At 39.0% G+C, this 10,406-nt stretch overlaps 1 protein-coding gene across 2 annotated transcripts in view; it reads left to right on the top strand.

Moving 5' to 3' along the window:
• Positions 1-1,154: 1,154 nt before the first annotated feature.
• The window catches only part of LOC128878179 (tRNA dimethylallyltransferase), a 72,185-nt gene continuing 62,933 nt past the window's right edge, over positions 1,155-10,406 (top strand). For both annotated transcript variants that reach the window (XM_054126172.1, XM_054126171.1), the window contains exon 1: positions 1,155-1,321. In XM_054126172.1, the coding sequence (XP_053982147.1) occupies positions 1,160-1,321 (162 nt within the window). In that variant the 5' untranslated portion in view covers positions 1,155-1,159. The remainder of the gene's footprint in view (positions 1,322-10,406) is intronic.

The raw sequence follows: 10,406 nt of genomic DNA, 5'->3' as shown, positions 1-10,406 counted from the left end.
TCTTATCAACACTCGAGAAACACACAGGAAAACCATGACATCCCGTGTGTGTGTGTTTCTTTTAAGAAGCAAGATTGAATCAACTGTACCAGTTAGACGGTGGCTTGGCAAATAGTCCTAATAAAGTCTTTATGCAATAAAAATGTTTGGAGATGTGTAACTTGCCCGATAACGATTGCTAGGGAATCTTGCGCAAACGATGTAGGAATAATGAAATAAAAATGATATCTATTATGTATGAGCTTTAGGACTCGTGTAAAATATGCATCGCAGTAAAACGCAAGCAAAACGCAATTTTACTTTTGTACAGGGATCAAGAAGTTAACTTTTTCAGCATACACGCGTACCTACAGCGATTTTTGTCAACTTTATCTGTCAATGGTACGGTCTGCGATGTTATCAAAGTTCAATTACTACGCAACGAAACCTCTGAGCGTAAACTACTTGTGATTTTTAAGAACACGTTACAGTACGTGTATATCTTGTTAGAGGACACGTAACGACACGTTACATCTTTCTTCGCAGTAATAGACTTTGAAATATACATCTCGGTCTAATCTATGTGTTATGCTTAATCAGCTGAATTTGCAGTTCCGCAAAATGTGATTTTACGCAAGCGTAACTGTTGTCTGTATCAACAAATTGGATCTGAAATTCTAGAGAAGATTTAAACATTGTAATGTTTATCGGCATTGCGTTGTGCAACCGCGCTGGGCTGTATGTTTTTCTTAGTTAGTTAGAAGATGCTAGGTCACCATACGTAAGCATCCTTTTATCTGCTCGATGATAGCTCATTTTAACATGCAAAACTTATCCCGATGTACAAGTTCTTCTAAAATATTTCTCTTTTCCTCCTTTTTATGTATATTTTCTTAATGGATTATATCGAGAAGAAGTGGAGGATCATGCACGAATCAACTGTGTGTTTATTCTGTAAGTAGAGGGAAAGAATTTAACCAAAATCAGAGTATTCGTATCGCAAAATAAAATTTAGACCAAACAGTCGTTTAAGAAGGAATGTGAAACTATAAAGTATAAAATTGTTTTATATTAACAGTTATATCCACGCTGTACACGAAGCTCACGTATGCTGATTTAAAATGAACCGCCATCGCGAGTCACGTGGGTGGGTCGACGGAACACGCATCCGTTGTGGCGCATGCGCAGTGCAAAACAAGGATTGAGTGATTACGGAAAGGTCGATATGTCGCGTGTGCCAGTTTTAGTTATTTTGGGTTGCACGGGTTGTGGAAAATCGCGTCTGGGCATCGAGTTAGCCAAGAGATTTTCCGGAGAAATTATTTCCGCCGACAGCATGCAGGTAAGAAGACAAAAACTTGTTTCCTCTCGAAACGTTACCGTGTCGTTGCCTTTGTAGGTTAGGTGCACGTTCAAATGTTGTTTATTACCGGTGTTTAATCGAAACTATTTGCCCTAAATTCGTCTCGAATAAATATTTCAGATCTGTTACCACATTTATTATTCAAAACAAAGTACGTCAAACGTATGAATAATTCGTCGATGATAGGATAAATTAAAATGTTTCCACCGTGCTGTTTCTATTCAGGTTTTCGTATTTAATTTTTGTTTACACTTCAATACAGCAAGGTTAGAGCGATTGCAGGAATATGAATCACATTTTTCAATGGCAAATTCATCGTTATACTGGATACGTGTGAATATTCATGCGAAGATACAGTTACCAGCTGTCACGTGTTGTATTTAATTACAAGTGAACGTTTGTTTTTCATTTCGTATGCATTCTTTTTATGCAGTTTCGAGACTATACTGTATTTGCAACCATCGCGATAACAGTCACGGAGATTGTGCAAATTGAACGTATTATTCCGCTGTCGAGTATCTTGACATGCGTTTCTAGGACATTGATTGTGCAATTGGAGTACTGAGATTTTTTAATGTTAGATAGATGAGAAAACTCGCGTGTAAGTATGAAATCATCGATTAGGTCGTAATGTTTTTGTTACAAACGTTTAATACAATAAAAAAATCATTTATTCGACGATGAACTCTCGGATGAGGTAAGGTTAAGTCATTTATTTCCTCGGAAGTTTCTCTGTGTAACACGTGACCAACTATGTGACCTATATTTGAGTCATCTCGTTTAAATCATGGATCTCGCGAGATCGTACCATTGATTTGTTTCAGTGATGGGCAAAACCCTAGGCTTCGAATAAATCTGAAGTTTGCCGATATGTTTGTCTAGTCTCCTCTTTCGAACATTTTCTAGAGAAAGAAACGAGACAAACATTGTTTTGCCCATCACTGATTTGTTTCTAAGCACGTCGTAAATTCTGGAAAATTTAAATTTGACCTATTATTAGCATGCGCATATTGAGAAGTAGTTTTGATAAACGTTCGTTGGAACGGTAAGTCTTTTTTTTTTTTTTAAGTTCTTTCGTTTTAGTTTCTTTGTAGCGGTAGATTTTAGCGTGGAAAGCTTTGAGTTAATCACTCTAATTGTCTTGCTCCTCCATTCGTATAAAGCGACCGGCGAGGGGCGTTTAATTATACGCTTGTAACATGAAGACGGCCGAAATTTTGTCGGAAATGACGTGTTCGTAATTATCTTCCTACCGCTTTGTCGTTGATCTTGATACGTGTTAATGTTTGCGTCGCGCGTTTCGACGACAGAAATTTATATTCCCCTAGGATGGTCGAGTATATCATCCTTTTAACGAGGGAGTATCATGCCAGGTTTATTTAAAAGGCGCTACGTTGTTTATTATTTGCTTGACAGCCATAAATAGTGAACATATTTATATTATGAGCACTCACTTAAATTAATACGAACAATAATAGCTGTTATTGCAATTGAAAAATATTGAATAGATATTCAGTGCTTCATTCGGAGTGTTATCATGAATGAAATTCGATTGGGATTCACCATTCTTAAGAACCCTTTCAATGCGGGTATATCATTTCCAGTGAATTCTTTAAACAGTTCTCGAGAACCCCTTCGGCAAGAAGAATTCATCCGGAGATAAATTAAGTTACGTAAAGTGCCCGGCCAATTGACGCATTACTTTACATACGTACATACACACGTCTTCCGAATTAATGGTCGACGATGGGCGGCTCTCGACTTATCCCGCGCTTTATTAATATATTCGAGTGTGTTTTATTATCTTGTGGCGTGGAAGCAAACTGTATAAATGCAAAGTAGTAAAGATCGCATGATACTCGTCGTAAAGTAAGTGGATTGAATTAAACTCTGTCCTCTTGGAGTGTGCGCTGGATAAAGGGTCGTGGGATTTCCGGTTCCTTTTCGGTCTTTGAATTGATAATACAACCGGCGTTTGTTTCCGTCGCGTAGCATTCGAAGGAAACTGATACTTATTTTCGAACAGATCGTGCTCGTTTTCGATGAAACAAATTACATATTTTTCGAATTATGTATCGTTCTCAACCTATATTATTTATTAAATTTGAGTTATTCCAAATGCAAATTGTGATTTAAAAATAATATTTGACATCTCTCTTTTTTTTTAATAATAAGTATTTAACATAAGACATGGTTTGAACATGATTTGACGCATATTTTCGCAATGAGTATGGCTCATCGGGCGTTTCACTCGTCAGGCGCCGATTCTGTTTTTAAACGGACGATCGCACGTGACTTTGCTCTCATGTATAAATCACGTGTTGCGCATTTATACATGTGCGTAATGACGTTTCCTCGTACGGTTTATTTCGATACATGTCTAGACGATTCCTAACGTTTTCATTTATTATATATAACTTCGATTCGTTATACCTCGCTCGCCACCCTCGCAACATTTTTACACGTTGTTATAAATCACGCCCCCGTCTTTTCTCTTCTTTAAACCGCGACGCCTTTAACTATTTCAATATTTTATTTTCGCCCATCCCTTTGTCGTTTATTGTTGCGAACAGTTTCAGATTTTATTGTCACGGTTTTGTGGTCGCTATCGTTTAAAAGCAAAGTCTTTGTCGAGAATACTTTATATGCATTTGGTTTTTATTTTTTGAAGTTACTAAAGTGTAAAGAATTATTATATACAGAATACTCCAGCATAATGGCGCATAATAAAGCGTAAAGGTCGTTTCAGACTATACGATACGAACCGGCAACGACACGTACCGGCACCGACACGACAAAACATTAAAACACGCGTTTCAATGGAACTACTCACACTTAACTGACACCGATCTGAACGTTCCGTCAACGGGAATAGTGTGAATAGTTCCATTAAGACGCGTGTTTTAATGTTTTGTCGTGTCGGTGCCGGTACGTGTCGTTGCCGGAACGTGACGGTCCGTGTCGTATAGTCCGAATCGACCTTGATACGTAACTCCAGCAATTTTTCCCATATCGATAATCTTAAGGTTGCTTGCACAATTTAACGTGTTAGGCGTCCGCGGTGAACGTAAGCCAAGTCCGCTCAGCGGTAAAGTGTTAATAATAAGATCCTCTCTCGCGTTGGGTAACTCCCTGCTGGTGTGTTGGAGTTCCACGCACGTTTTTTTTTGGTTGCGTGCATAAACTACACGCCTTCCGTTGACCGCGTGTCGAGGGTACCCGGACAAAATCGGACGACACGTGTCTGCCCACACAAGCGCGCGTTCGCTCTCGCCGAAAAAAGATATCTGCAAATTTCCTCTGGGTTCGCGAGTGCCGCCCCCGAGATTCTTCCTACACGGGCTCGCACGGTAGAAGAAGGGATCTTTCATCGTGAAATTATGGACGGCGGGGAGGGTATTCGGTCCTCGTCGCGGTGATAAAATCCTCCGGGGAGACATCGTCGGCTGTCAGCCACCGTTAACGGAGTAATTCTCGACCACCGAGGCGAAGACCTTCTGGTTTGGCGGTTTCGGGGACGGGGAATCGATGAAACGTTACTCGACAGTGTCGACCGAAAGTCGATGAACTGGATACACGGGCTGTTCGAGCCGTGGCGTGTCTCGAGCACACTTGGGCCATTGAATCTTAACATCGTCGTTAGACTTGGATGGGAATTCGAGCGAGTCGTGGCCTAGAGTTCGCGGAATACGGGTCGAGATGAATTACTTGACTGTATAGTTATTATTTTAGATTTTGCGGGTATTACTCCTTGTAGTATTCATGACTTCTGCGAGGGAGGAATTGTTCCCTGACTAATATAGGCCCGTGAGCTAATTAGCATTGCGGATAACCAAACTGTGGTTGTTTGTGAATTTATGGCGAGTTAAAGTAAGGGGTAAATGCGAGGATGTGTGTAAATGCAAAAGGTATATAAATATATTAGGAATAAAATACGCGGTATACTGTCTGGAAGATAAGAGATGCTTTCATTTAAATTTCAATTCTTTATCTGAAATTGTAAAAGCGTGAATTTGCATAAACACCCGCAGTCTAATAATAACGCTTCAACTACCAGCCTATTTAGAAAGAGACTTCAACTTAGGAGAGTAATAAATAATTATGTAATCAGTAAGCGGTCTAGTCGTCGAACTTTGTTAGATAACGCGAGCAATCCAATTAGATAATTGTATAATTACTTGTAACTACTTCGGGTCCAGAAATAGACAGAATTTCCATGTTTAAAAGGAACTCATTGTTGTTTTTTTTTCGTGCGAATTTTATTAACCATTCAGCTTTGGTGCTATTTATAGTTCCGGCGCCTCCTGTATACTCTATTAATCGTTCCATGGGAACGATTCCATGTTTTGTCGAAACGTGCATTCTGTTCTTCGCCAGAGATTCTGTTCATGACTGAACAAAAGGTATAGCATAATTTGGGACTCGTTAGACCCGTGGGATAGATTGAACTAGCATGCTGCGGGTCACGAGCAATGCGATTTGAAGCCAATCTGTTCGATGTACGATTGAAGAAAGTGAACGTTTCCATGGAACCCTTTATCGCACGCATGCCGTACACTTTTGCTCTCGTTTCGAAGCAAACGAGCATGAAAGGCACCGGTAGTTTACAATTTGTGTGCCAGCGAACGTAGACGGCTATCTAATCGTCCGTGGTTATAGTATTCACTTACGTTTGGTAGTACAAAGTCTGAAGTTAAATGGATCGAGAGAGGAAAGCGTTTCCCACGAAGAAAATAATTGCAAAAAGTAATCATGATGAAATTAACAAGTGTAATCATATCGATACTACAACTACCAAAGACAGCGTATACCTGTTAAATACGCTACTATATTTGCTTAAATTTAGAGGAGGATATAATTAGATTTAATCGATCGAGCTTGAACTCTAGTCGTGATCGATTTTCCAAATTTCAAATACATCTTGTTGAAATACAGATGAACTAACGACAAACGATGTCTACGTTAATTGGATAGATTATTTTCGTTTCACTATTTACGTTCATCCATCACACGAAGAGAAATCTCGGTTCACGCCAGGGCAGATGTAATATCTGCTCCAAAAATGTCAACCGTCCAAGGACGCGTGGATGTTCGAAGAATTTCGGGGCAGGTTTTCTTTTCTTTCGGGCACGCTATGGTACCGCTTTTGTTGATAATTTATCACGCCGATGACCCGCGGAAGGCAACGTACCGCGGTCCTTGAATTCAAAATAGTTTTCGTCGTTTCGGCCAGAAAAACCGCTGCGTGCCGCGCATGAAAAACTTCCGCTGTTGCTCGTGAGAATGGCACCTCGTATTACGGGAGCCGGAATTTCTCGTATGTACGGCCCACGAATCAAATTTTCTAACTATAGTCCAAGGACTTCGCGCGAGATTTCCGCCGGAATCGATAGGCAAAGCTTTTTGTTCGAACTGTTCTGTTGGATCATGGCAATCCAATTTAGTTCCATGGTTCACGCTAAACATTTAAATAATCCGAGAAAGTTCTTTTTCCTCCATATTTCTTCACCGTGAAAAATGTAAAAACACATGCACTCCCAAAATAAAACTCCCATAATTTATAATCATCTCCGTATTATGATCTTCTCCAATGTTCTTTAAAGCTTGATAATAAAATGTGACGAAACGAAGGGAAAACTACGAACGTATAATAAACAACACTTGCGCACAGTTTCGTGACCGAGCTCGATTAATCGCGATGGTTTCTATAGCTCCCTCGACTCGAACTTGAAATTGATCGAGAAACGATTCAACGTGTAAATGAAGATTCGTGCGGAGTACACGATGTGGTTCGATGATCGCGGCTAGGGTCTGGTACGGGCAATATGAAAAGCGCGGTAAAAATCGTGAATTACACCTGGTCACGTACATATGTACGAGCCACTTGACCAACCGGTTTTAAATCCACGAGGCGATGACGCGAAATTTACGAGGCTTCTTTGTCAACGTGGCCCTCGAGAAGCATCGCGACCGATGTTTTACTAGATTGTTGTGGTACTTTGGCCGTTGTCCTAAAAAAATATATATATAAAAATTCTTTCACTGTCTCTTCATTTAGCATAGTTGTGTTACATTAACGTGACAATAATTTCCTGACTCATCGTATCACGTGTGAGCAAATGATGCATAGAGTGTGATTCACAGCATATCTCAGTTGCATATCATTGTGATATTCGCATAACGATCGATCTGCTTGGACGAATTCGGTCTGGTTGTTGGTAGCTACTTTGATCCACATAGACCTACAATAAAAGAATTCGGAAACATATGAACGTCGAACAGCAGAAAAGGAGACAATGACTAAGCTTGTCGACGCGCCAAGTAATTTGTGGGCCCTGAGCAGAATTAGACAAAATGTTTAGAAACAACCAAGTCATGTGGAAATTGGAAATTTAATTGGGGAATTGGTATTGCACAATAAAGAAACGAATACTTAAAATAATATTTTGATTCGGAATGCTGGAAGCTGCGTAGGATTTAATTTAATCCAGGAGTAGTCTAGTCGGTATGGTACGACCCGCAGGTACCCCTCTATCGAGAGGGTTAGGAATTAGAAGGAGATGACGCAGCGCATAACTTTGTGGTCGGTGGCTCCCTTCTAATTTTCAACCCTGCGGTTTTCTCTGCGAATCGATGCCAGTTTCCGTCCCCTTTCAGGCTCTTCCTTTATTTTATGCCTTCCTTTTGATGTCGGGCGGAACCATTTTAGCCGAATGTTCTCGATTTCTTATTCAATTTCTTGCTCGCAGCGTCGAGACTCGGAAAATTGTCGTATTCCATGGATCTGGAATATAGTAATAGTAAAGGAAAACGATAAATTTGTTATGGAGACTGTATCGCTTGTTAAACATCGCAAAGAAGTCTACGGTAAATATTTTTCATCAAATTATTTAGACCATAATCAAGGTTTTGTAATTTTTTGTCTCGTGCGTGTTAACCTTGATATTTTGGGACTCCCTTTCCGAGATAACGATAGATCTTTTCTCGCGTTTCCCTATCTCTAAAGGTTTATTTTTCCAAATCCTTGGCTAGATAGCGGGATATTATAATTTACAACCAGCATCCGTAAACCACTGTGTTTGGCTAATATTATACTTTACACTAGTGTCTCGGGAAATAATAAATCAAATTTCCTTTTTTTTTTTATTCAGACGGCTGGAACGTTTCGCATTGGAAATGCAACTCTATTCAAAATGAAAAACGTTAAAAGAATAGTGTAACAAATAATTCATTCATTTATAAAAATATAAATAGTTTGACATGTTTCAGCAGTACTGGGGTCATCCACTATTATAAAAATAGAAAGTAAGGATCGTTTAAAATTGACCAGAATATTAGAAGCTGAGGATCATTTACTATTCATCGTCAAAACAGAAGCATCGTGAAAAGTTTGTCATTAGTCAAACGTTTCAACGCTAAAAGTCAATTTTTTTTCTTCTCGGAAGTTTTTCCATTAATCAGCTAACAGCTCATGCAGTGACGTTTAAGATGAACAACAGCGAATGCGTCACACGTTTCTTGATTAGCCTCCCTAGGAGAAGTTAATTATACCTTTATGATTAATGCACTGGACCGTGCGCTCACTATAGGAATTGTATAAGTCGCGTCTTATCATGGTTAAGCAACGATGTTACATAATTTGCTGGAGATTATTTCTTTACATAATTTTATAATTATTCATACGCATCCCGAGAATCGATAGCTTTCGGTTTTCCACAGTTCTTCTTCATCCTCTTGTTGTGAAATTCTTATTGTAGCGAACAAATGTGCAGATTGCATTTATATTTCAATATTAATCCCCATAAAAAAGAATGATATCTTTTTCAAAATAACCAATTAAATCAGAACTTCTTCTATCACCATCAGAATCACCATCTATTGCAGTCACGTTCGTAATCTTGCGTTTCAATATTGTTTCAATTGTCACTATCTAATCTTGAAGAGCCACGAGCACTCCAGTGTAAACAGAATTGGTAGCGCCGTAAATTGATCAAAGTGTTTCAATTGGATAGATTGTAGGACATTTAAAAAAAAAAGTTTCAGAAATAGCTGGAAATAGTTGTTTTCTTTTTTAGCCGTCGATAGTCGTCGACGTTCGCTGAAACGTATCGAGCAGTCTTCAAATACTGTAACGTCATTGCGCTCGGCGAACAGTTAAGGTCACTTCGATCTGATTATTCAATTTTTCTACGATGAATTATTACGATGGGTTAGATAACGTCAGGTGTTACGGTAGATTGCGTTATCAGACCGTATCTTCGCGGTCTTACATCCTTAAGGGAACTGGCGCTAGAGATGGGTGGAGTACTTATACAGATAACAATTTCGACTAACGAATAAAAATATATTATATCATTGGTAGAATTATGAAGGTAGATAATTAGAGGAATTATAAAATCAAATTATATTTCAAGTCGAATGGAACGGTTATATTTTGAGTTTCTTTTGACTTGTGTCTACTAGACAGACCACTAGGCTAGACAAAAATGTTGCGTTGAAATAAATTTTAAAGAACACGGGTTAACGACACTTGGTGATTTAAAAAAAAAAATACACCACGAGGAAATTAGCGTTACTTCAATTAAAAATAGAAATACGAGATCTGCCCACGTATCCTCGACAAAGAACGTCAGCGTCCGAGATACCCGTACGAAAGACCGTGCTAATATTGCCTCGATCTGTTTTTAGAGAAAGATGTTTCTCATAGAGTTGTCTGAGTAACGGCAGAATTGTGAACAATTAGCCGTTGTTACTGATTTCGAAAGTTCTGCTGGGTAGTTTCGTTACAGAAGAAAAACTAATTGTCTCTTAGGAACGATGAATGTAATAGATTTCTGAGAATTTTTTTATTCAATCTCAGTGATAGAAAAAAATCTCTGGTATACGGTAATCACTACCTCGCTAGGACAATGGATGATTCATCTTAATTCCGATCTCTAAGGAATCCTCGTCGCGAGTAAGAGTTCCAATAGTTCTACTGAACTCTGGATTTAAAGAGTCCATTATCTGTAATGACGATAATCGAACTTCCTCCAATTGGACGAGAATCATTTCCCTCGTCTAC

The sequence above is a fragment of the Hylaeus volcanicus genome, chromosome 6 (genome assembly GCF_026283585.1).
Source record: "Hylaeus volcanicus isolate JK05 chromosome 6, UHH_iyHylVolc1.0_haploid, whole genome shotgun sequence".
In the NCBI taxonomy this organism is placed as follows: domain Eukaryota; kingdom Metazoa; phylum Arthropoda; class Insecta; order Hymenoptera; family Colletidae; genus Hylaeus; species Hylaeus volcanicus.
Note: the sequence above shows the minus strand (reverse complement) of the source record. Positions and strands in the feature narration are given on the sequence as shown.